The sequence below is a fragment of the Aythya fuligula genome, chromosome 5, assembly GCF_009819795.1.
Source record: "Aythya fuligula isolate bAytFul2 chromosome 5, bAytFul2.pri, whole genome shotgun sequence".
Taxonomy (NCBI): Eukaryota; Metazoa; Chordata; class Aves; order Anseriformes; family Anatidae; genus Aythya; species Aythya fuligula.
In genome coordinates this window covers 56,386,502-56,411,572 of record NC_045563.1, presented here as the reverse complement: position 1 = coordinate 56,411,572, position 25,071 = coordinate 56,386,502, and the positions used below count along the sequence as shown (strand labels likewise).

General features: G+C 39.6%; 1 protein-coding gene across 1 annotated transcript; it reads left to right on the top strand.

Annotated features, from left to right (window-relative positions):
• The first annotated feature begins 2,566 nt into the window (after nucleotides 1–2,566).
• On the top strand, nucleotides 2,567–23,281 carry CCDC34 (coiled-coil domain containing 34). Its single transcript, XM_032189462.1, has 6 exons — nucleotides 2,567–2,743; nucleotides 5,707–5,842; nucleotides 7,091–7,198; nucleotides 20,040–20,198; nucleotides 21,073–21,214; nucleotides 22,823–23,281. The coding sequence occupies exons 1-6, from the start codon at nucleotides 2,601–2,603 to the stop codon at nucleotides 23,035–23,037; spliced, it is 903 nt and encodes a 300-aa protein (XP_032045353.1). The 5' UTR covers nucleotides 2,567–2,600; the 3' UTR covers nucleotides 23,038–23,281.
• The last annotated feature ends 1,790 nt before the right edge of the window (nucleotides 23,282–25,071 follow it).

Sequence of the window (25,071 nt, the reverse complement as noted above, 5' to 3'; positions counted from 1 at the left end):
AGACTTTGTATGAAGTAGCCAAGCAAGTGAAGGTTGTTCAGCAGCAGGCTGTGATCTCCAACTAACACAAAAAACGGGTGCATTTTGGTTGAATATAAGGTGAAATCCAGCCCATTGAGTTGAGCACGAATCATACTATTGATTTGAAAAGATGAGATTTTACGAAGTTTGTTTCATAGAATTGTTGCACGTTCCCCTAAAAAGAGAAATACGTCTTCTCAAGGCTGTGGTCCTTGAAAATAGCTGGCTCTGTTTGTGCAACCTACAGAAAATCTGGACTGGGACCAATAGTGGGTATGGCTTATTGCAAGGATGGGAACCCACCAGAAAGTGAAGGAAAACTGAAGCTATATAAGACCCCTCAGGATGCCTAGCATCTAATGAAGCAGAATTACAAAAGAAGGCGCAAAAATAGCTCATACACTAGCATAGACACTGATCAGTCAACTCTGATGGTGAGCATGGATCCAAGTAGCTTTCTTCCTCGCAGATGCACCTGCTGTACCACTTACTTTTGCCCACACCAGAAAAATCTGAAGACTCAAATTCATGTACATGCATATGGCTTAAGTTTTGTATTTTTTTTTTCTGTTTGAGTAAAACATAGACAAAATGATCTCAAAATGTGTGCTTTGTTGATGCCAAGAAGCTTAAGGCATGTTTGTGCCTCAGTCTAGTCTTTTTATTTTCAGTAGGATTATTTTATGCTTTTTCTGTGTTCTTAAATGCAGGTATGGAACTAGACAATACATCTGAGAGCAACGTAATTTGATTCTTTTCATTAAAACTGACTGGTATTAAGCTTAACTGAGAGGTTTCCTCCTGATGGCCATTATGTTCTCTGAGGCTGAGCTGATCAGAATCAGTTGAATTTCTAAAATTTGAAGATTTTATAAGGAAGAATTGGCAAATTCACTTATTGCATAGAGTTGTCAAAACAGGGTTGTTAATAACTGAGGGTAGTTGATTTATGCCTAGGATTGAATTCATTTCTACATTTCAGTTAATTGTAAAATTGCTTTCTCAGCACCATTTTCTATGTAAAATCTTTTTTTCAAGTACAGTGGATGACAATTAGGGATTACGTGTCAGCAATCTGTCAGAATCATTTAGAAGTTCAGACATGTTGATTGACTTTGAACTGACATAAAGTATAGGTCTGTGAATATACACCTGTGGTTTTACTCCAAATTTAACTCCTGTTGCTAGAAAGCTTAAAGTGCTTCCTCTGTAGTCTGTGATGGTGTGAGTTCACTTAGCGCTGAAAGGCTGAATGTAGGCTTTGTCACTTCTATGGTGGGAACGTTGGCTGTTTTTTCACAACGGTATCAACTGTAGGGGTTGTTACGCCTACACACACGCCCACCCACGCACATATATATATTACACACACATATTCATTCACCACATCCAGTTGTTTGTGGCAAATTTTGTGCCTGGTTAGGTCAGCTTGGTTTTGCTCGTGAGCTTCAGTAGTATCAGTGCTTGATTCCTGCCATAGCAGATGCTTTTCAGAGGCAGTCTTTCCTAGGAAAAGTTGACAGAGTTTAAAGTTTTGCCATGAAGTATGTCCTTGCAATGTGCCACTTTTCTATTTGCCAGTCCTTCTGTGGCCATAGAAGCTGTATATGGACCTGCAGGATTCCTGTTTCAGTCCTTATTGTTTTACAGAATCTCATTGTCTGGGATCTTGCCAGTATTAATTTGGGCAGAGTGACTGGACAGAACAAAAAGAAAAGGGGCATCAACGATGTTACGTTATACCAGTAACGATGCTTTAATTCCTCAGAAGGTGATCAGGCTTTTGCTGCCCTCTGCATAAGCAATCTGGAGGCGTGAATTCTGGTTATTTTTCCCCCCCCTCATTTAAGACTGTTGCCTGTGTTCACTATGAAGTGGGCTTTAAGGTCACGGGAGGTTTCCAGGCCTTCAGAGGATATCTACAATTATGTGGGGCTGCAGCTTGTTGAAATTCCTGACATTTTCATGCCCCCCCGTGATGCGAAGCTTTGCTCGTGCTGCTTCCCAAATCATTGATTAAAAAAGTGTAGTTTCTAGTGCTATCCTGCTGCTTCCAGTGCTGCACTGATCAGTTTAGGTTATTTTAATTGCTGTAATTTGCTGTCTGTTACAGACTGCAGCTCGTACCGCTCCAGTCTGTGGATGACGAGCTCGGCAGCCTCCTGTGGGGTTGTGCTAACACCACGAGCATCAGCTGCTGCACGGTGAGGCAGTCAGCGCTGTGAGTTGGGATTTGGGCTGGTTTTGTGTTTCTGACTCGGGCCGGGTTTGTGTTTCTGAGCCCGGCTTTTTTTTTTTTTTTTTTTTTTTTTTTTGTGTGTGTGTGTTTCTGAGCCCGGCCGAGGGCGGTTTCAGGAGCCATCACAGCATCTCCCCCAGAGCTGCCACGGGGAAGGGCAGACCCCTCACTCTGGGCTTGGGGGGGCGATATCGCCGGCATGTCGCGACAGGCTGGGGAGGAGGCGGGGCGGGGCCGGGCCCGCCGCGCCGCGTCGCGGTCGCCATGGCGGCGCCGCGGGGGCCGCCGGGAGCTGGGCGGGGGGAAGGTGCTGGCCGTTAGTGGCCGTTAGTGGCCGTTAATGGCCGGTAACCGCCGCCCCCTCCCTCAGGCGCTCGCCGGCGGCATGAGCAGCGGCGGCGAGGAGGAGGAGGAGGAGGAAGGGGCAGGGGCGTCCCCATTCTCGTCCCCGTCCCCGTCCCCCCGCGGCCGGGCGGGCCGTAGGTAACGGCGCGGCGGGGAGGAGGCTGCGTGGTGCGGGCTGGGGTTCCCCGGGCTTTATTTCACCTCCTGCAGGCGCCCCGCTGTGCTCCGCAGGACCACGACCAGGCACAGAGGCACGTCCTGCCCTTAAAAGAAGCGGGGGGAGCTGGCCGTGCCCGGGTCCTTCAGGGATGTGAGCTCCCTTTGAGGTACCTCTCGGGGCGCTGCTTGAAACAGCTCTCGATTTGGGGGCCTGTTGCTGCAGTGTTCGCTGGCAGCCGTGAAATGCAACTGAAGAGGACCGCTGTCAGGGCTTGAGCTGGAACAGCCTCATTAAATTCTGTGGGCACAATATGAATTTCCCTCATACATACCCTGCACCTGAATAATGCTGCTGCTCTATTGTAATAAGTGTCTACCAAACGCTCACGCAGCAGCTTCCGTGTGTAACTGCCAAGATCTCAAAGGTATAATAATAAAAAACACCTCTTACACTGACTTTACCCCCCTCCCCGAACGCACTTTCTCAGAGTCTTCTTGCTGTTGTTGTCTTCTTAATTCGCCAGAGGCAGAGGTTTAACGTGGGAAATCTAATATTTGTAGAGGCTGAAAACAAGGCCTGGTGAAAGGATGTTAGGCGTTTTTGTGCTTTCAGCATAGATCGGCATTGTGTCTGATGGTGGGACGTCAGTGAATGTGTGGTAAATAATAAGCACAGTGTTTTGTTAGTCAGACTTCAGCTTTAACACCAAACACACCTGATTTGATATAAGATACTTATTTAAATACATATGCACACTTGAGACTGTGGTACTTTCAGAAGTCTTGTACTAATTACTCCGATGAAGGTTATAGCTGTGACTATGCTAGCATTTCGGAAAGGGGTCCCATGAAATTTAAGTTTTATGTGGCTCAAAACACAACCAGCGTGCCACAGAGTGGCCAGGATGTGCATGGGGAAGGTTGGGGGTCCAGTCCTTGCTCTGGTGCAACCCGGGAGCTTTGGGCAGAGAACTGCAGGAGAGGGAACACATTTCTCCTGCCAGTTCTGCATATTCGGCGTGTGTTGTCCTCTGGAAAACTCAATTTTCTGTTATTTCTTACTTGCATTTAACATGGGTCTTGTTCGTTACTCTGAATATACATGTATATTTTTTTTTTGAAAAGTTAGCAGCCTGGACTTTTTAGCTATTGATGTAAGCAAACACTTAGTGAATAGTGTTTTTCTGAGTGGATTCCTTCTGTCAGTGCTTTTTCCCAGGTTAGCCTAGTATGTCAGTGTTATTTTGGTACAAAGTACCCTAATGCAAATTGTGCCGAGCAAAGGAATGTGTTAAGGAAGTATCCCTGCCCAAAACGTCAAGTCTGGACAGAGTTGCATCGGTCTGCTGAATTTGAATGCATAATACCTTTATCCTTATCTTTAATAAACTCTCAGAGAGTTATTTTCCAACAAAATGCATTATTATGCATTCCTAAGTTATATCCCTTATATCTGCCTGTTTCAAAACTGCCTCTGTTAAATTTTTGTCTTCCTGCTTTCACATCCAAGACCTAGGGTGCAGCAGATGTTGGACAACGCCATGCTTGGGGGTGCTTGGCCTGCGCTGCTTTTCTCCTCTTGTTGTGTGCGTGTGGCCTGTCGTTTCCATTGTGCTACCATGTCTCTGTGGCAAAACAGTATAAAGAGGGTTTGCGGGCTGATTCTGGGCAGGGAACGTGACCCTTTTTCGGGTTAGTTTCAACAAGAAGCAGTTTCCCTGGAATTCCACAACATGACCAGTGAACGGTTATGTAGGCACATGCATGTAGGTAACAGCAGCGGAGAATGGTAGGACAAAACTCCTTCGCATTGCCCCCAAGTGCTTGCTATTATAGAAATATATTCTAAGGATTACTGGGACAAAATATTTTGCAATAGATTGTTGCCGCACCTTGTGAATATGCATTATTTCCATGTTTATAAAAATATGTTATGCTTAAAAGGTTCATTTCAGGAGCATTAACATAATACGCTTGTTTGGATGGCTCTTTCATAGCTTGAATTAACCAAGCAGAATTACTCACTGCAGTAAAGTGTGTAGGCAGGTGTTTCCAGAGTACATGCGTTCCTATAAAATACTAATGTGAAGTCTAATTTCATTGTTTTGTTGTTATGAAAAAAAAATCTATAGGTTAGAGGAAAGTTTATAAAGAAATCTACTGGCATGTTATCAGTTTTTGTTGACATAGAGCCCAATATAATAATTTCTTTGTTAGGAGGGAGTACACAGACACAATATTATAAAAGATATTTCTGGCCCAAGGCAAGGATGGCTGCATTATTCATGAGTAAAGAAGTTACGAGTGAGTTATGCAAGGTGTCCTACTAAAAGTCTAACCTTGTATAATATCAAGTATTGTGTGCAAGCCATAGTTCTTGTGTATCTTCCCTATGAATGTGTTTTGAGAAGGAAAATTGTAACTGTTGGAATGAATGGATTCTCAGTACAGAGGTTGCTTGATATCATTAATCCACTTCCACAGGACTTGAAAGAAGAAAAAATAATCTTGATTATCCTTGGCTTGTGCTAAAGGCCCCTTGATACTTTGAGCATCTCAGTGGCCAAGGATAGGATGTTAATGTAAAACCTCTGATTTCCTCTGGTCTCCGTATGTGAGAAGGAAGGTGACACTTTGATGTTTCTGGTGTTAGTTTTAATTTAGTTTATAAACGGTAATGTTTGAATCTGTTTCACAGTTTGGAACAGGAACTAAAAAAAATCAATAGCGAGCTATAATTTAATAAGTAGAATGTAAGTAGGATGGTCAGAAATACAAAATAAATGCTGTTTACCCGTTCTGGAGATTACTGAACAAATAGAAAAATAATTTTGTTGTCACGATACAAAGAAATGTCATTTTGGGGGGCAGCAGCACTGGTTAACTTTCCAATTAAACATACTACAGATAATATTCTTTTACATTTCTCATTTTTAACACAGGAAAGCTGCTGAAGACTCAGAAATAACAGAAGGAAAAGAACAGTCTCCTTTGAAAGACAGTCTTTCACCGTGGGAAGAATGGTTCATTGAGAAAGAAAAGGAACTACGTGCCCGCTTACAGGCGAGAGCTGCAGAGGTGAATACATCTGATTAGCTTGATATCAAGTCTAATAGAAAATAGCAATCAACCAATAGAGGAGTTCTTTTACTTTTGATTGTGAAAAAACAAGTAGTTTTGTCCATTATTTTAGGGTCATTATCTCTCCATAATGTTTGGCAATGCTTATGTGATTCATGCTCTGCATATTCTCTTTTGCTAAACATTGCACATCACTGGTAGTGCTCTATAATGTTTTTCTTATTCTACTGTCAGGTAATGGTTCAAGTTTAAAAGAATAAAACATTTCTGTAATTGGTACCTTCATTTTCATCATGGGTACATACAAATGCATGTAGGCAGTAAAACACGACAGGGTGTGTGCTGGGCGTAAGCATGCCAAACTGCTTGGTTAGATATGAGGCACAGTGTTATTACCTGCTTAGTGTGTAATTACACAACTGTTTAGAGTCATTTTCCAGGCTGTGCCTCTCTGTTTTTCTTCCTTCCTTCCATTTTTTGCCCCCTTGCATACAAACAGTTCCTGAATACTGGGGATGAGGCAGAATTAAGTGAAGGCACTATATCTTTTCTTGATTAATATATGGGTAGTTGCAGTTGATTAAGCGATACTGTTGTTTACAATCAAGCTGGTAATATTGGGTAGTGGTTAGAATAATTACATCAAAGTTAGATCATTTCTCACTTTAGTTACTGATTTGTCATTTGACCTTGAGCAGTGTCCTAACCTTTCTATGATTCCCTTTATCTGTAAAGTGAAAGTAACGTATATTTTTTATGTGGGTTACCTTGTGCTGTTATTAAACACCTACCACTGGAAGGTTATAGAACATTGTTTTAGAGGTCAGCATAACACCAAAATAATCTGTTAATCTTGAGGAGTATTTTCTGATCTGTTAGTGATCACCACACGTTTAATGTTCTCCCCTTTAGAATCCAATTCAGTAGTTGTCTCTCTTTGTAGTACTACATATCCCATTAACTGAAAGGACATTTAGAAGGAGGGGTGATTTACTATGTTGAATTATTTCCAAAGCCCAGCTAAAAAATATATTTCCGGTGCATCTTCTAAAATCTTATACATTTTCATTGGTTGTTTCAATGTTTCAGTGTTGGCTGTCATCCATCTTTTCCAAAATCTTAATGAAGGAAAATTTTCTAAATCTAATGCTTGTATTGTTTTAATTGCAGCACCATTGACAATACTGAGCGCGTTTGTATAGGTGGCCGTGACGTATTAAAGTTGTCTGCTTTTTCTTTAATTAGCAAATGAACATACAGCTTGAGAAGATGAAGCAAAAAGAAGAATGTGAAAGAAGGAAAAGGCTAGCTGAAGAGAAGCACAAGGAGTGGATGCAAAAAAAAAGAGAAGAGGTAAAATACTCTTTGCTTGCAAGAGTTCCCAGCATATGCCATGCTTAAGTAAACCTATGTAAAATTTACTTAGGCTGTTTGGACAGCCATGTTTTTAATTTGCTGAAAGAATGACTGTTTAATTGAAAATTGCAAAACCACACCAACACAGTTAAACATTCTCCCAAGACTGATTTTTTTTTTTTTCCCATGAGGTATAAAGAGATCTGTTTTCTGAGTAGTCAGATAACTGACAATTGGCTTACATCTTGTGCAGTAGACTTCTGCTAATGATAGCTGGGATTCTGGTCTAGGGTATACCCTAGTCTTTCTGACTTCCTAGGTTCAATGTCCAAGCACATTGGGTGAAGCGTACAACTTAACTGCAATGTTTTGTACACCAAGTAGAGCCAGAAAAGGGGTTTAGTTAAGTACCGTTGTGGACAGGCAAATAGTATGGTAGAGTTTAGAGGGATAATTGAGGTGTGAGGCCAGATTCAGGAAATTCTCAGTAGACCACAGCTAGCAATTGGGAGTTCCTTCATGCAAAAAGTCATTTCTGAGTGGGATCAAGAAATCTTTTTCAGTTCTCCAGAGAGGATGTCCATGTCCAGTGTCAGAAGCAGACAGAATCCCGATCTCTACAGGGCAATATACAGCTCTGTGTGCCACAAACAGGGTATGCTCTGAGTGGCAACAATGGAAAAGCTTGAGAGATTTGGTCTTGTTCAGCCCCTGGTAATTCATGGACATACTTGTTCACTGTCTTCTGGTCTGTAGCAATACCTGTTACTTACTGTTTGGTACTTCTGTTTCTCAATAAAATCAGATGAAAATTGATCAAAAATAACACAATAGCACTACGTGGGCTAGATATCCAGGCCTAATACATTTTTCTCTCGACCTTCAGGTTCAATCTAGAACCACTAAAATAACCTGTGTTTGGATCAAACCTATTTTCTTTTAGCCTCATTGCTGACTAGCATAAATCTGCACCAGAACAATCCTGCTTCAGATGGTTCAATATGATGTAGAAAGGATCCGTCCTTGTTGAAGTACACAGCAAAAAGTAAAGGACGTATTATTCAGCAAGAACAATGCAATTTTCCTCTTCTAAAACACAAATTACAGCTGTCTGTAACTATTCATTGGCTTAAACAAGCTTGGGTTGCCCATTTAAAATTTTTCACTTCAGAGTTCAAAACAGTCAAAATTCTCTCTGAGTCTGTCTATCTCAGTCAACTTCTGTAAATCTCTACCTATTTGGGTCCTCCTTGAAACTTCGGGTTTACTGATGAACAACTTCTTTTCTGTTGTCCATGAGAGTAGGAGATCTTTTTGATGGTACATCAGCCCAGGGGACAGTGGAAAAAAACAAACAAACATATTTGTGTCTGGACTTGTACATGTTATGTTTTGGAAGAATAAGGTCATCCTTAGGCCATGTCCCAAGCACTTACCAAAAGTAATCTGATTTTCATTTAAATCAGATGATTCATTGGGTAGTTTTTCTGTAAACTGCACTCAAATCAAGAACAAACTGAACTTAAAGGCTTAGCTGTCTCTAGAATATTAACATGTGCGTTACATAGTCCTCACCACTTCAGGTTTCTGCAAGATTACCTGTGGATCTGAACACAGACTGAAGGATAATCATGTCAATTCAGTGGCTAAGAATGCATTTAAAATTGCATGAAGATTTCATGTGAAGTTTAAGGTTGGATTCATGAATACTTGCTATGATTTTCTTGAGGAATGTGTGTGCGTGTTTTATTTGGGAAAGCTCTCTTTATTTCCTTCTACAGGCACGAAAAGCTGCTCCTTCTTGAGGGCAAAATTCACAGTATTCTTCACTGAGATAAGCATTAAGCACTCATCCTTTTCGTACCTCCCTGACTCTTACCCTTCTGTGTAGATTGCAGAAAATGCTTTACTCTACAGGAGGCAGTCCTTTCAGGGATGTTACCTTTATGATCTCTGCAAATCTATCATCCTTCCCCATAGCTGAATACTATACTGAGGAAGGAAGTAAGGGATGTTTGAGCGTACACTAAACTTTTTCCTTCATGTTGAGCACAAAATCTTGGGGCAGCTGCAGGATACTTTAAAAAATCTTTGTACTGTGAATGTGAGGGATGTTTATGCCAGAATTAGAATCGCTGTATTTGCATAGAAGCATTCTGCTCTTTTTCTGTCTGTCAAGTCAGATTTCTTGCACTTTGTTCTGTGGCGAAGTAAGTTGTGATCTGACAGACTTTTCAGGTCATGTCAGGTTAGGAAGCAACACTTGAGGATCAATTTCATTTGCTGGTAGTCACTGTTTTTTGTTTTGTTTTGTTTGTTTAATATCTATTTAAAAACATGTGATGTGAAGTTTTCATACGCTTCCAGTCATTTTGCATAAATTATTTTTGAAAATAAAGGTGTCATCAGCATTTAATAAACTTCTATGTAAATAGCTGTTGTGATTTTAAAGGTTGAAAGTGAACTAGAACTGATATTTTGAAATATGAACTATCAAAGAACATCTTAAGCTGTGAAATACGTATGCAAATATAACAAAATTTTGCAGTTTACCAGGAAGTAAAGGCTTAATAAAATAAGCTGTCGGGTGTTATCCTGGTTCTACTAATGCCTTTTCAATTTTCATTAAGATACTAGATCTCTGGTGGACAAAAATAGTCTTACATTCTCTGTCTCCTAAGGTTGAGTCATTTGTGGGCAGACAGTAAATTGTCTGTCTGACTTGTTCTGTTTTAGCTGTAATAGAGCTCTATCTTTTAACAAGTCAGAGGAATACTGGTCAAAAAATTTTAACTCTAAAAGTATCTACAGACATATTTTTGAATCCAGAAGAAAATTTGAATGAAACCAACAGGATTTTGTACGTATTACTGAAACTTCTTTCTCCGTTACTGTTACATTTATGGATAAAAATGAGGTATGCGTGGTTATAAATGTTGAGCAAGTGAAGTTGTTCAATGTCATGTTTTCATTATTAAAGAAGCCTTATTTTGACAGGGATTTGAGTGGTATTTGGAACTGAACTTAGATCAGCAAAGCCGTTAGAGTCTGTCTTAATGTTTTTGGCATGTTAAAATGATTGCTTGATTGCTAATTGCTGTATTTAGGCTCTAGTTTGTAAGGAGCTCTGTGTAGGCAACTCACAGTTGAACTGTGTAGCTTAAAAAGAAAGAAATCTACATCCTTGATTTCCCCCATCTCATCACTGATCTAAATCTTGAATAGGTATTGAAGACTGCCTACTGTCTCATTTCTTCGGGTTAGAATTAGCGCTTGTGAAAGCTTATTTTCTCCATGTGTGTTCGTTCTGGTACTTTTTGTTGTATTTTTTATTGCTATTTTTGTTCTACATTTTGATAACCACAGATGGGTAAATCTGTTAACATTATGTGGAATAAAGTTGTTAAGAGGTAAAATTGACCTATATATGCATAGTTTATTTTGGATTGAAACAGTGCAGCCACGCTTACAAAGCTTGTAATTCCTTGTGCCATACATAAATTTTATTAGGCTTTGAGTACAAAGATGTATTTTTGTGAAGTAATTTAAAACTTCAGCTCATTTTAAGCTGCGATGTGGTAGGTATATATTTATGTAATTGTATTAGCTACTAAAGCAGTTCAAATCTGTGATGACTGTACCAACAACTTGCTTATGGTCCTATTTTAAAGTCAGTCACTGCTTTTGTGTATACTCCTAGAGGTGTATAAGTCTAGAACTGTAGAGAATTTCACTCGCCCACTTTTTACATTAATAGAAAAGCTGTTTTTCCTCTGTCATTTTCAACTTTATCAGTACAATCTTGAAAGCCTGTAAATGTCCTTCTCATAGTTCTTTATTATCTCTCAGTCCTTGAGGGAAAAATTACCTGATTTCACTGGTTGATCACATTCTTCCAAATTCTTTGAAAATGTGCGATTCTTCTGTTCAAATTGAAGAATTTTAAAAGTGGAAGTAATGAGGTCTGAAGTAGTACTTTTAAAATATATAAAATTAAACCTTTGAAAATCTTAGAAACAGCAGACTCAGTACTGGACTAATTTTGAAAATCCATTTATGTGTAGCTTTTCCTTGTCTGTGTTGTCTACGTTGCTTTTTGTAGCTAAATGTTTTTGCAAAAGCTGAGTATATTTCTTGATACTATGTCATTTAACATGCTGATACGATGTGTAAGCACTAAATCCAAGCAGCTTGTGGAAGCATTCTGAGCTAATACTCAGCTCTCTGTTTCCCGTACTAGTGACAAACAGAAAGATAAAAGTTTTCTTGAGGGCCAAGAAAGGACCCTTTCCTAGTGGAATGAAGCTAAAGTGTTTTTTGTTGTTGTTGTTGTTGTTGTTAAGAAAGAGGTAAAGAATTGCTAGAACTTATAATTAAAAAAATAAAAATGGAGACCCTTGAAGTCTGTCAGTTCATGGTTATATGCTGACTGACTCCCAGTAGATGATGAACAGATCAGTTAACTTCAATCATTGTTTACCACTGAGTAAGGTTAAAAATGCAAGCCTGTATCTCTGAATCATTGGGACTGGGTTGGGACTGGGAGACCTCCATGTGTGATACGTTTTGAAAATCTCCTCTCCATACCAGCATCTTTGTAACTTCTATCTTGTCAAATGCGTTCTTGCTTGACAAATAAGAGCTATAGTTTTGTGACTGTAGGTGATGCTCAAATGATTTGCAGACTTGGGTAAATAACAGTTGAAGGAGGAAGATAAAAAGTACTGCTTTAATGTCTTCAAAATATTTGGGATTTCCATCTGTGATCCTTCCAAGGGTTTTGCTTTCTCATCTATATTTTGATGGATGAACATGTGATTACAAAACTGGCTGAGTATAAAATGAGCAACAGTAATGTCATGAGTGAGGTCGTAGGTGTTCAGAGCTGATCACTCATTCATGCTTTCTTTTGTAGTGTTTCCTTTGAAGATCACCACTATTCAGAATTTGTCCAAAATGGTTCAATTCCAAGTTCCTTCACAGTGTGACCAGACACTGGTTCTACTGCCTCATTACTCCCTGTATTCTACTCAGTGGAAGTTTGGAGATGCTAGTGAAAAGCTTCTCTTCTATTTTGGAAAATACGTAAGCTGCTGTCTGATGCCAGTTTAGTGTTTTGTTCTTTTTTGTTGTTGTTTTGTTTTGTCTTTTCCCTCATCTGCCCTGGAGTTTCTGAATTCAAGACGTACGTAGCCTTTTTCCCCCAACCTCATCTCCCATGAATGAGGAGCAGTACACAGAACTCTTGAGTTTAAAAACCCTTTGTCTTCCAGACTCCCTTTCTTCCTTACTCCGTGTCCTCTTCCTGGTATTTCTGGAAAGACCTGAGGATGGTTTTAATTATAGATGTCTCACACAATGTGATTTTATGTTATCTTCGTGTAAACAGTGACACAGCCCCTACCTCTTTGTTTTTTGATAATCTGGGTTTAAGACTTGCCCACTTGTCAAGGGTGCTGTTTTTACAAGACTGTCAGAAGAACCCCAGTTTTATACACGAGCTACTCTCTATTGTTTTGCCACAGAATAGAAAGCTTGTTGTTGACAGTAGAAATTTTTTTTTCTTTTAATTTCTTTTTTCTGTTTTACATAACTTGTGATCCACAGATGTGGTTTGATGGTTCTTCTCAACAACTGTGGGATTGAACACTTAAATTAGCTACATAATTAGCTACATTTGATTTCTGATTTACTGATTAATTGCTATCAACTCAAAGTACCAGAGGCTTTGAGAAATACATTATGGATGCATAAACTGTGAAATGTTTATGAAATGATATAACCATTTAATTCTTTATAACATTCTCATAGATGAACCTCTAATGAATTAATGCTGATTAAAATATCAGGATTAAAAGTAAGGGATGATGACAACATTTTTTTGATTAAACATTTAAAAAATTAACATCGATGCAGTGCTCTTCACCCTCTACATTCTATTTAATATTTTCATGTCCTGTTATATCCACCTTTACTAACTACATGACTTCACTCTTGGAATACCAATAGAATCTAAACCTAGAAATATCTAGAGAATTTGATTAATGTATATACATAGTGTACATATAAATACATGATACATTGTTGTTGGTTAGCTCTGGTAAGTGGCTAAGCACCACGCAGCTGTTCTCTCACTTAATTCTTCCCTCCACCCACTCACCCACCCTCCTAATGGCAGGATGTGGAAGAGTCACCATCCTGCCAAGAGGGTGAAACTGAGAAAACTTGTGAACTGAGGTAAAGACAATTTAACAGGTAAAGCAAAAGACGCATATAAAGCAAAACAAAATAAGGAGTTGATTCACTAATTCCCACAGTCAGGCAAACAGTTAGCCATGAAATGCATGGCTTCATCATGCCTAATAGGTATTTTGGAAGACAAATGCTCTAACTCCAAATGTTCTCCCCCTCCTCTTCGTTTCCCTCAGCTTTTGTTGCTGAACATAACATCATATGTTATGACCCTGTGGTCAGCTTGGGTGAGCTGTCCTGGCTGTGTCTCCCCCCATTTGGGTACTGGAAGACTTCTGTTTGGTTTCCTCAGTGCTGTTTCTTCTCCAGGCTGAAAAAGCCCAACTTCCTGTGTCTGTCTTCATAGGAGATGTGCTCCATCCCTTTGATCATCCTCATGGTCTTCCTCTGGACTTGCTATAATAGGTCCACGTCCTTGTACTGGGGTCTCCAGAGCTGAACGCAGTACTCCTGGAGGAGAACCACCTCCCTCAACCTGCTCATCGTGCTTCTTTTGATGGAGCCCAGGCTACGGTTGGCTTTCTGGGGTGCAGGTGCATGTTGCCGAGTCGTGTTGAGCTTCTCATCAACCAACACTCCCGAGTCCTTTTTGTCAGAGCTGCTCTCAGTCCATTGTCTGCCCAGCCTGTATTTGTGCTTGGGATAGCCCCAGTCCAGCTGCAGGACCTTACACTTGGTCTTGTTGAACTTCATGAGGTTCACATGAGGTTCTGCCCCTCTGAATGGCAACCCTTCCCTTCAGCGTGTTGCCGTGGCACACAGTGTGGTGTCTTCGGCAGTCTTGCTGAGGGTGTGCTCAGTCCTGCTGTCCATGTTGCCAACAAAGTTGTTAAGTAAGAGGCAGGCCCAACACCAACCCTGTGGAACACCACTCATCACTGGTGTCTACCTGGACACTGAGCTGTAGAACTCGTGGAGCTCTTTGAGTGCAACCATCCAGGCAATCTCTTACCCACGGAGTGGCCCTTCCGTCAAATCCATGCCTCTCCAATTCAGAGACAAGGATATCGTTTGGGACAGTGTCAAATGCTTTGCATGTGTCCAGGTAGATTACGTCAGTTGTTCTTCCCTATCACCACCACGCTGTAACCTCATCACAGAAGGCCACCAGATTATGGAGAGGTTATAGAGGCATTTTTATGAGCCGGGGTTGGTGACTGAGTTGTGGAAAATTCAGCTGTGCTAGATGACAAAGATAACAACAGTTGGCTGAATGACAATGTTTCCGAGATTGTTAAATGCGCCTGATGTTCTGGATTGCTGTGAGGATAAATGAGGAAATTTGGGTGTATGTTCTGATGTTGGTTCCTATATTTCACTGTCAGCATAAAATTATGGTAGAATATGGAAGCTAAGATGTCAGAGCAAACAGCTGTGAAATAGAAAATAAAAATGTCCAAACAGAAAAATGCTGTTACATTCTGCAGAGTGGGAAACAGGAAACGATTGCTGTGAGAAGTATCTTAGACGTACAAAACAAAACACTAATTTCTGGAAATATTTCTGTTCGTAGAATCACAGAACGGTTTGGGTTAGAAGGCACCTAGAAAGATCATCTAGTTCCAACTCTTCTGTCGTGACACTGCATAGAAAATGCAGAACACGTAGCAGCTCTGCACTTGTCCCTCTCTTCAGCCTCTCATTTAATTGTTAATACAAAAGTACAGGACTGTATGTTTTATTGATTGTCTTCCAGCTGGATATGTTGTCTCTGTTGCAGTGCTAATTCGGCTATTTTCTGCCTGGGAAATTCTTCCTGATAGAAGGCAGATATACTAAATAAAGTGTGATGCTTCTTCAAATTTTCAGTTCCTCTGACAATTCTCAGCATATACACAGATGTGATTTTTCTTAGGAGCTTGATAGTTGTGCCGCTGAGACATTGGTTTGGTACTGACGTGGTGAGACACATGCTGCCCACTGAGTCACCCGTCCTGCTCTGTGTGACGGCTGGGTTTGTTTTGGGTGGCGCATTTCCAGGTAGTGACCTAGCCCAGTCTTTATTATGTTCATAGGCTCGATAGGATCTCAGCCCAGAGCAGTGAACCTGCAGGCCAGATTTGTATCCTTTCTCCTTAATAATGTGCCTGGGTGGGGTGGTGGGAGAACAAGCCTTTCTTGCAGTGAGTAATTGGATGTTTTACAATCGATACCTTAATTTATGTAATATGTGTAATCATATTTTAAAGTGCATGTAAATTTCCTAGTGGTTTGCTGAACAGATCATGTCTGTATGGAACAAAGGATCAAAGAGAATTTTTAAAATCCGATCTGACAATACCAAGCGTAAACAAATTAAATCCCCCTCACACCCCCCCAACTGTGGAAGGGGAGTGAAGGGAGGATTGAAGAACATAGACATTAATATGCACATTCCTGGCATTTTTGATAGCCTGCATAAGGGAAAGTAATGAGGCTGGAGGGAAGCTGGCAAGGCTGGGGTGACAGGAGCTTGACATGAAGCAGGTTATTAAAGCAGCTGAGAATGTGGTGTACACTGACTGTATGAAGGAGAAGCTGTTCTGTCTTGGAGAGAAAAAGGAAGCACTTCTGGTTTGCCTGCAGAATAACGTCTAGGCAGCTGCAACGTCTGCAATCCTATAGGGAGTCTCCCAATCTTCAGGGTGTCTCATCAGAAGAAAAACTTAGCAATAGCTGTGGCTTTCATGGTAATATGCAAGTATGCATGGCACATCATTGTTTACATAGGGCTTTATTTAACTTTGGGACAGCCTAGATTGTTGCTAAACTGCTGGACTCATTTGAAGTATTGTGATTAAAGATTTGTTATCTAAGAAGCTCCCCCCCCCCTTTAATTACAACCTTCAGAAAGATTTTTAGCCTATTTTCTGCTTAGATATTGTCGATAGTGTATAAAGCCCTTATGTATGGAAGGGCCCCATTTTTAAATTTTCTCCTATATTTATTTTTTGCTTGTTGTATAACCCTTAGCTAAAAGCTGCTGCTTTGAAAGATCCTTACTTTTGTAATCTAATGTTACAGTAAGCGCTCAAATTTCATGTAGAGTGCTGATAAATAAAAGCTAGCAAACAACAAAAGACTTGAAATCCTTGTAAGCCTTTTTTTTTTTTTTTTTTTTTTTGCAAATGACTTTAACTCACTGTCTTAGCATGTGTCTCTTATCTACATAATGCTTGCTGTGTGTCTCAGACTGTCATTGTCTCAAAATAGGAGTTGTTGAGAGATGCAAGTGGGGAATATTTGGTAATGAAGGGACAGAGGAGCAGCTCTCAATAAAAGAGAATAAGATGCATTATAGAAGGAGGAAAATCTTGGTTATTTGTTTTTCATGTAGATGTTACTTAGGATCTACATAACTTACCAAAACCAGGTGATTTTTCTTTTTTACCTATTTAAACAAAAAAGAGTTTTCTTCATATTAGGAAAAATCATTTCTATTCTTTACTAGTACGGAAATGTTTCAAAATCTCAGCTTTTTAAAAATTTTTTCTTTTTTCTTTTTTTTTCCCCCAAACAAAGTTCTTCTTTTATTGGTCTTAGTTGTAATCAGTAATTTTATCACGTGTACAGGCCTTTTCTACAAACCCTGCTGTGAAGTCATGTTATTAAGACTTTGATTATTTAGTAGTTCTGTGGAGTTTTATGTTGCAGAATATGCATTGAAATTGGCGTGTATTCAGATCTGACTGTTTTCCTTGTGTTGCAGAACAGATTCAGCTGATGTTCACCAGAATTTATTAGAAGTGAAATGGAAAAAAAGAATATACAAGGAGAAAATGTAGTTTTGTAGCCAGTCGTGTTTTGAAATTGAGTGCAGTGCATGCACAAATAACAGTTCCTTGTCAGATGAGAACATACAACAAGAGTACCCCATACAGGGCTCTTGTATGTACCATTGTAGTGAAGAAATGTACCCCAGAGGTTACGGCAAATATAGTCAGTAAGGCATATCTTGTAAAAGGAAAAAAAAAAAACAGTTGATGCATACTTTAGCTGCTGCTGTTAACATTGTACTATTGCTTCTAGTAGTGCCCAACGCAGATAGGGGCATGCTAATGCAAGTAATTCTGTAATCTGGCTCATTTAGATAAGAAGAGTGCAGTTTAACATCATGGCACTTTACAAGGAAATGAATGGTGAGAGTAAGCTAAGGTTATGCTTGAAAGGACTTCTTTATCAAGACAAGTTTATGTAGTGTGGATGAAGCTTCAAATATGAAAATATTATTGTCCAGTATATTCTTACAATAAAAATAGCAAACATTTTCAAGAGAAAATGTATTGTTATTGGCCTTGGGTTTGCACCTCATCCAGTAAGTGGCAGAAATGAGTTAGTGTTCTGCAGGGCAATATAAGCTGAACTTTTCTTTTGTATAATGCTGCTTTAGTGGAGTACTGACAAGTTTTGTTGCTCAGGACAAGGACTGACCCAGTAAATACCCACTTTAGACCAGACCAAGAGAATTGTGCTGGTCCCCAGCTCCAGTTTTATGCCTATTGTTTCTCTATGCATAACTGCATTTTCCAGAAGAAAACAGAGTTTTCTGGAAGAAAAGCAGGGGAAGAGGGGAGATCTAGCTTTCTATCTTTAAGGGCCTGGGGGTCCTGGTGGACAACAGGTTGGCTATGAGCCAGCAGCGTGCCCTGGTGGCCAAGAAGGCCAATGGGGATCCTGGTGTGCATTAAAAGGAGCGTGGCCAGCAGGTCAAGGGATGTGATCCTCCCCCTCTACTCTGCCCTGGGCAGGCCTCACCTGGAGTACTGTGTCCAGTTCTGGGCTCCCCGGTACAAAAAAGACAGGGAACTCCTGGGAAGAGTCCAGCGGAGGGCCACAAAGATGTTACGGGGCCGGGAACATCTTCTCTGTGAGGAAAGGCTGAGAGACCTGGGGCTGTTCAGCCTGGAGAGAAGACTGAGAGGGGATCTCATCAATGTGTATAAATATCTGAGGTGTGGGAGACAGAGGGATTTGGCCAACCTCTTTTCAGTGGTTTTCAGGGACAGGATGAGGAGTAATGGTCACAAGATAGAGCATGGGAAGTTCCGCACCAATGTGTGAAAGACAGGCTGCTCAGGGAGGTTGTGGAGTCTCCTTCTCTGGAGATATTTAAGGCCTGTCTGGACACCTACCTGGGCAGCCTGCTCTAAGGAGCCTGCTTTGGCAGGGGGGTTGGACCCAATGATCTTTCGAGGTCCCTTCCAACCCCTACAGTTCTGTGATTCTGTGATCTTTTTGTGTTTACAAGTGAGACAGGAAGGGAAGTATATACACATGTTTTCCTTTCCCTTTTTTTGTTTTTTTATTTTGGTAAATGTTTTTGCTCTTTTCGTTGAAGAAGACATCCAGTTTGTTTTACTCTGCAGTTGTACTTCCAGGCATTAGACTTCCATACTGCCAACTGTAGTAATTACGAGAAGTTGTAATTTCCAACTATGCTGCATATGTCCTTTATATAGTCAAAAATTGTTGAAGTATGTCAAAATAGTTCAGATTCTCCTTCTTACTAGCAAGGAGCTTACATGAAAAAGATTTCTTAGAGAAAAATATCTTTATTTGGCAGTTCTTTTCTATAAAATGGAATATATTTCATATTGAGTCTTCTGCCTCTCCTCCAAGTCATGTGTACAGCTTGTCTAGTAAAGATTTTTGCCCCTATGTGTGTATCACAGGTTCTTCAGAGCTAGGTAAGCTAAGCAGCAGTAGTAGTACTGAACCAGCAGAATCCCAGGCATTTCAAAAAGGTTGCCAGAAAGGGAAGTGAGAGGTATGGTTAGTCTTCAGTTGAAAATGCCTTTCTCTCCAGATTAAGAAGAGCCCTTCAGTATGTGCTTGTTAGCCTAGAGAATGGTTCCCAAAACATCGCATGCCATTAGATTCACACACTTGGAAAAGACAGAGAAGTAATGACACTTCTGTGTTTTGTATTTTAAAAATTATAAGGATAGCAATTTCACTTCACACTGTTATTTTTCACCAACCCAACGTATTTTCTCATTTTCTATTTCAGCAGGTAAAAAGGAGGATCCTGTAGACAAACAGGTGAATTTCATACGCAAATAAATGAAAAAGTATCACAAATGTAGAAAATATAATATATGAACTGGATTCTCATTTGGACTTCTTATTTTCCATATCCATTAATGCTTAAGTGTGCTGAAAATCTGCACATTAATAATCTGTTATTCTTAGAAGGGGGCAGTTTGACTTCCACTTGGTACTGGAGTTTGCTCTCGGTTCACTGAAAAGTGGATTTCTTCATCTAAAACGAAAACATGTTTGACAAGAATTGCAACATATATTTCTTTCCCAGAAATACTGAGAAGTGTTTGAAGTTTTTGAAAAGATGTTTGAAGAAATAAAACATAACAGCATAGGGAGTCCAGAAAGTCAATTTTTATCATGTTTTATGACAAGTTTATATGTTTAAAACTATTTTATCTGCAGCTAGTGATGAATAGGTTCTGTCTTCAGAGACTGCAATAAGATTTTTTTCAAGGTTTATGATATTTTTATTTGTAATTAATAATAAACTATTCATGAAAATAATTGCCCATTGAAATATATTGAAAAAATTTATTCTGTTTCTTTTATCTGTTTCATGTAGGAAAGAAGGGAAAGGGAGCGAAAGCAGAGCAAGGAAATGGCAGAAAAAGCCACAAGGGAGCTAGAAAAAATGCAGCTACAAGAAAAGGCTGAAGTAAAGTATAAAGAATGGTTAAAGAAGAAGAGAGCTGAAGAGTCAGAAAAGAAGAAGAGAGAGAAGGTATTAATTATTTATTTATTTGGATAGGTTTACCTGACATGTTAAATATATTGGTTGATTAAATTGATTGGAGTTTATCAATTGGAGTTGTATGTTAAGAATAGTTTCAAAAGTTATATTTTTTAGTGCAGTGAAGTAGTTGTGGTATGGCCAACAAAGCATGATGCATATTAAACACGTTTGTTAGTAGTCTTGGTTGCAAAGCCAAGCAAATCCACTGCAGTCATGATGTGTGATATGGGAAATAGAAATGCCAACCACAGAGTATATCTTCATTACTCAGCCGAGGCAGAAAATAAACAGCATTCTGGGCATTTTTATCCCAGTACCGCTATTATCTTGGTCATTATACTTGCATGTATTTCAAACTAAAAAATTTCTCTTCTATCTGTCTGTACCAATCTGATGCTAGGAGCCCTTATTTTAGTGTTACTTCATATTTAATAATTAATCAGCTATTTATTTTTATAGGAGCTTCATAAGACCTTTTACTTGTTGTAAGCGTCTTCGAGGTCCTACAACAAATTATAAGAAAGCTGCATTTTCAGAAATCATCCAAAATTCCTCTGTATCATGTATTGGTCTTCCAAAAGAGTTTTGCAAGCTTCCCACTCCCTTGCCCCCAAATTAATATAGAGGGGGTGGTGGTGGTGAGGATGTGATTGTGTGTTTTTTCAGACTTAAAGAAAAAAAAGTGACTTTTCTATTTTTGGGAAAATGTGTTCATATATGAAAACATAATTGAAATATATTCAGCAGCCTGGGAATCTGCAAAGATTTTGTTTGCCGTTTTTGTATATTGTACAGGGCTTTGTCAGTAGACATATTAGGTTTTTTTTGTTTGTTTTTTTGTTTTAATTTCTTGTACTTACAGGAAAAAGAAAAAGAAAGGGAAGCAGAGCTGCAGGAGAAGAGAGAGAGATCAGAGAAGATCTTTCAGGAATGGCTACATAATGCTAGAAATAAACCACGCCCTGTTTTAAATGGTTATGGCTTTCCACATAGGAAATCTACAGGTTTGTATTCCTGCTACACATATGTAGTGGCTTAGGTTTGTGGTTCCTTCTCTCTAATCTTTCAATGTAAAATGAAGCCTGTTTAAGAATTTCATCTAATACATAGTTTTGACATGTAGGAATGAATATCCCATATGGTATAAGTTAGAGAAGCTTTTACAGTCAGTCATTAGTACATTTTTAATAGCCATTTATTGGAGGAAAAGAATGTTACTTGAGAAGACAATAATGTTGCATACCAAATTATAATTGATTTTGATCTCATTATGTTCCTTATCAGGCATAAGAATCACCAAAGCCAATTACTGGTTCCTGCAAAGCGCATCAGCTATGTTAGCATCCTTGTAAAGTCAATGTTTGTGTTAGAGGAGCTGTGTGCCTTCTTATTGCACCACAATCTGTGTTTGAAAAGAGGAGATTTTTGAGATACAAAAATTAACAGAAGCCTGGCAGAAGTCCTGTCTGAAAAAGACACAGAATCATCCTCTGTTCTTAGCTACACTTTGCGTTTAGCATTGCAATTGTATCACACCTTCTTGGGTCTGTGGTCTTGTTCTATTGTTGTTTTACTTTTAAAGGGAAGTGTTAAAGAGACTACTGCTGATAGTTGGTATGGAGTTTTGAGAGCCTCACTTGATTTTTGTCTCTTCTTCACAATCCCACATGGTACAAAAGCTGAAGTGCTGTAAGAAATAATATTGCACATTACATTTGAGTGCTTAATTAAATTTCCTTTAAAAACAAACAAACACAAGAAAAATCTATGCTTTCATCTTTCTTTTTGCTCAGAATTAAAATCATTGTTACTTGAATTTATAACAGAAAATATTCAGACTTTGAATGCTTAAGGAAATGGACGTAGCAGATGAACAGCCAGTTGCTCTTGTGCTTACATCTGTTTATAGGTTGTGATACACTTTGCTTTCATGTTTTGTTTTGGAACCTCATTAGTTCCTGACAGCTGCAATCATTTGTTAAATTGATTTAAAAAAAAAAAAGTAAAATCCATACTCAGTTGTGTTCACACAATAGAATACATTATAGACTTTGTTTTACCCAACATCGTGATAGTGCACTGGAATTTCACTACAGACAAGCGTGACTGATAGAGCAATATGTTCTGTCAGTCACATTTTAGGCTTTCTGATACTGCTTTGTGGGCCCCCAGGTTAATAATTGCAGGTTATTAATGTAATTATGGAAAACCAACATATTTTTCTCCTCAGTAAAATGAAAAGTCGTAGTTCAGCAAACATGGAAAAATAAGTGAATTTTATATACATGGTGACAGGAAGTCATATTTATAACTGCTTTGAAATAATACAAGGTAGCCAGTTTTTTTACATTCACGTTTTTTAAGTTTACAGAAGACTGAGCATTCTGAATGTTGCATAAGAATTCGACCTGTTTTTTTTTTTAACACAGATGAGAAATATGCCAGTAAAAGAAAGGTAGTAGATTTATCTCTGAATCATTTGAATTACATGATGTACCTTTTAAGATGCAGTTGTGTCTTTGTTAGTCAAATAATTTTTATAACTGCTGGCATTATAAAGCTTGTAGCATAAATATTCCTTTTTAGTTATGTGTTTTTTCTAAATGTTTTAGGGCGCCCTGATGGAAATTCATATCCAGCTCCAGCATATTGCAACCCCATTCCTTGGAAACCAGTGTATGTGCCTCCTCCAAAGGAAGACAATGTTCTTACCATGAAGAATAGTAAGAGACCTGTATCTTGTCAATCCCATAAGTCTTCATCTATAGTAATTTGTAAGCCCAAGAACAACCTTCGTGTTGGCTCCTTGCATAGAAAGCAGTTGTAGTATGGAAAGCAAAATCATTCTTACGAGCTTGAGTAAACTGGGGCATAAATGTCAAGTTACATGCACAAACGTGTTTGGTTTTTTTTTGAGAACCTGTTTTGTATTTATAGGTAACTGACCAATAACCTTATTATTTAGTGGCTCTTATATATATTTTTTTTTTAAGAAGTCGTTTTTAGCTAATTATAATGGGATTGTACCTCAATACAAATAAAATCTACAGTATTGTTGGTTGCTTTCTTCATTTTTTTGTTGTTGAAAGAGTTCTTTTGTGCATATGATTGTGTTCCAGTATTATTGGATTATTTTAAAGATGGTGGTTATAACAGACTTTAAAACAATTCTTGGCTTAATGGGGGAGAAACTCGAGGCCTGTGTGCAGCTGCAGGGCTATGATGGCATTGGGATTACAGAGATGTAGCTGGATAGCTTACATCGCTGGAACACTGCAGTGGATGGATACAGGCCCTTTAGGAATGAAAGTCTGGGAGAACAGCACAGCAGCAATGCATGAAGTTTTACCTGAGGACTGATGATTAGCCAGATGAGACCTTATGAGAGTTTGTATTAAAGGGCGACCAAGCTGAGCGATGCTGCAATGGGCATCTCCTGCAGACCACTCGATCAGGAAGAAGTTAAGTGTGACACTTCTCAAAGACAATTGGAAGAAGCCTTATACTTGCAGGCCCTTGTCTCACAGGAAGACTTGAATGACCCTGAAATCTGCTGGAAGGGTAAGAAAGCAGAGTACAGCAGTCAAGGGAGTTTCTGGAGTGCATTGATAACTTCTTGACCTTCCTGACACAGCTGATAGAGGAACTGACAAGCGGAGGCTCTTCTGGAAGAGTCTAGGTTGCAAAGAAATCCAGACCTTTCAAATGCATTATCAAGGGTCCTGTCAATCTGAATCTTGAACATTTTTAGTGAGGAAGATGTTCTCATGATGGTGATTTTTCTTCTTATATACAGGTGCAATTTCTTCTGGAGCAACTCATGCCCATTGTCTCTGTCAGCAAGAATCGTAATGAAGAGGCTACCTGTCTTCTCCATGGCTAACTGTTAGATGGTCAAAGACTGTGTTTAACTCCCCACTGAGCCTTCTCTTATGTAGGCTGAATAAATGCAGTTTGTTTAAATGTTCTTCACGTTACTACCCATATCTGTAATTACCACACCTGAAACAATTGGGAAGGACAAAAATGCAGGAATTACTGTAGTGTCTGTGCTGGTACAACCTCACCTCAAGTACTGTGTGCAGTTCTGGGCACCACAGTACACAAAGGATGTAAAACTGCTGGAGAGTGTCCAGAGGAGGGCTACAAAGGTGGTGAAGGGCCTAGTGGGGAAGACGTATGAGGAGCGGCTGAGGGCACTGGGCCGGTTCAGCCTGGAGAAGAGGAGGCTGAGGGGAGACCTCATTGCGGCCTACAACTTCCTCGCAAGGGGGAGTGGAGGGGCAGGTGCCAATCTATTCTCTTTAGTCACCAGTGACAGGACCTGTGGGAAAGGTGTCAAGCTGAGGCAGGGGAGGCTTAGGCTAGACATCAGGAAGAGGTTCTTCACCAAGAGGGTGGTCGCAGACTGGAACAGGCTCCCCAGGAACATAGTCATGGCACCAAGCCTGTTGGAGTTTAAGAACCGTTTGGACTTTGCACTTCGTCACATGGTCTGAAATTTTGGGTAGACCTGTGTGGTGCCAGGAGTTGGACTCGATGATCCTTATGGGTCCCTTCCAACTCAGGATATTCTATGGTTCTATGGTTTGTGTTGATGCTATAGGTTTTTCTATATGTCACAAGGGTTGGAATGCTTTATCGTTTTTTAACCCCATCTTTCTGATGTATTTAGCTTTGTGTCAGAGGTGACAGGAGTTTATGTCAACAGCTGTCCAGAGTCAACATGTTCTATTGATGCATCAAGTCTTTTAATCCCTTCGTTGCTTTCATGCGTAAGCTCAGAACATCTGTGCACTAATTGCATTTTTTCAGACTACCTGAAAGAAACACCAAAAGCACCAAAAACTTACGTGTTTTT

Excerpts from the sequence above, each read along its gene's own strand:
- CCDC34 (XM_032189462.1), top strand. The coding sequence starts at position 2,601 with ATGGCCGGTAACCGCCGCCCCCTCCCTCAGGCGCTCGCCGGCGGCATG. Across the intron at positions 5,843-7,090 it reads TACAGGCGAGAGCTGCAGAG|CAAATGAACATACAGCTTGA; the intron begins GTGAATACATCT and ends TTCTTTAATTAG. Across the intron at positions 20,199-21,072 it reads AAAAGAAGAAGAGAGAGAAG|GAAAAAGAAAAAGAAAGGGA; the intron begins GTATTAATTATT and ends TTGTACTTACAG.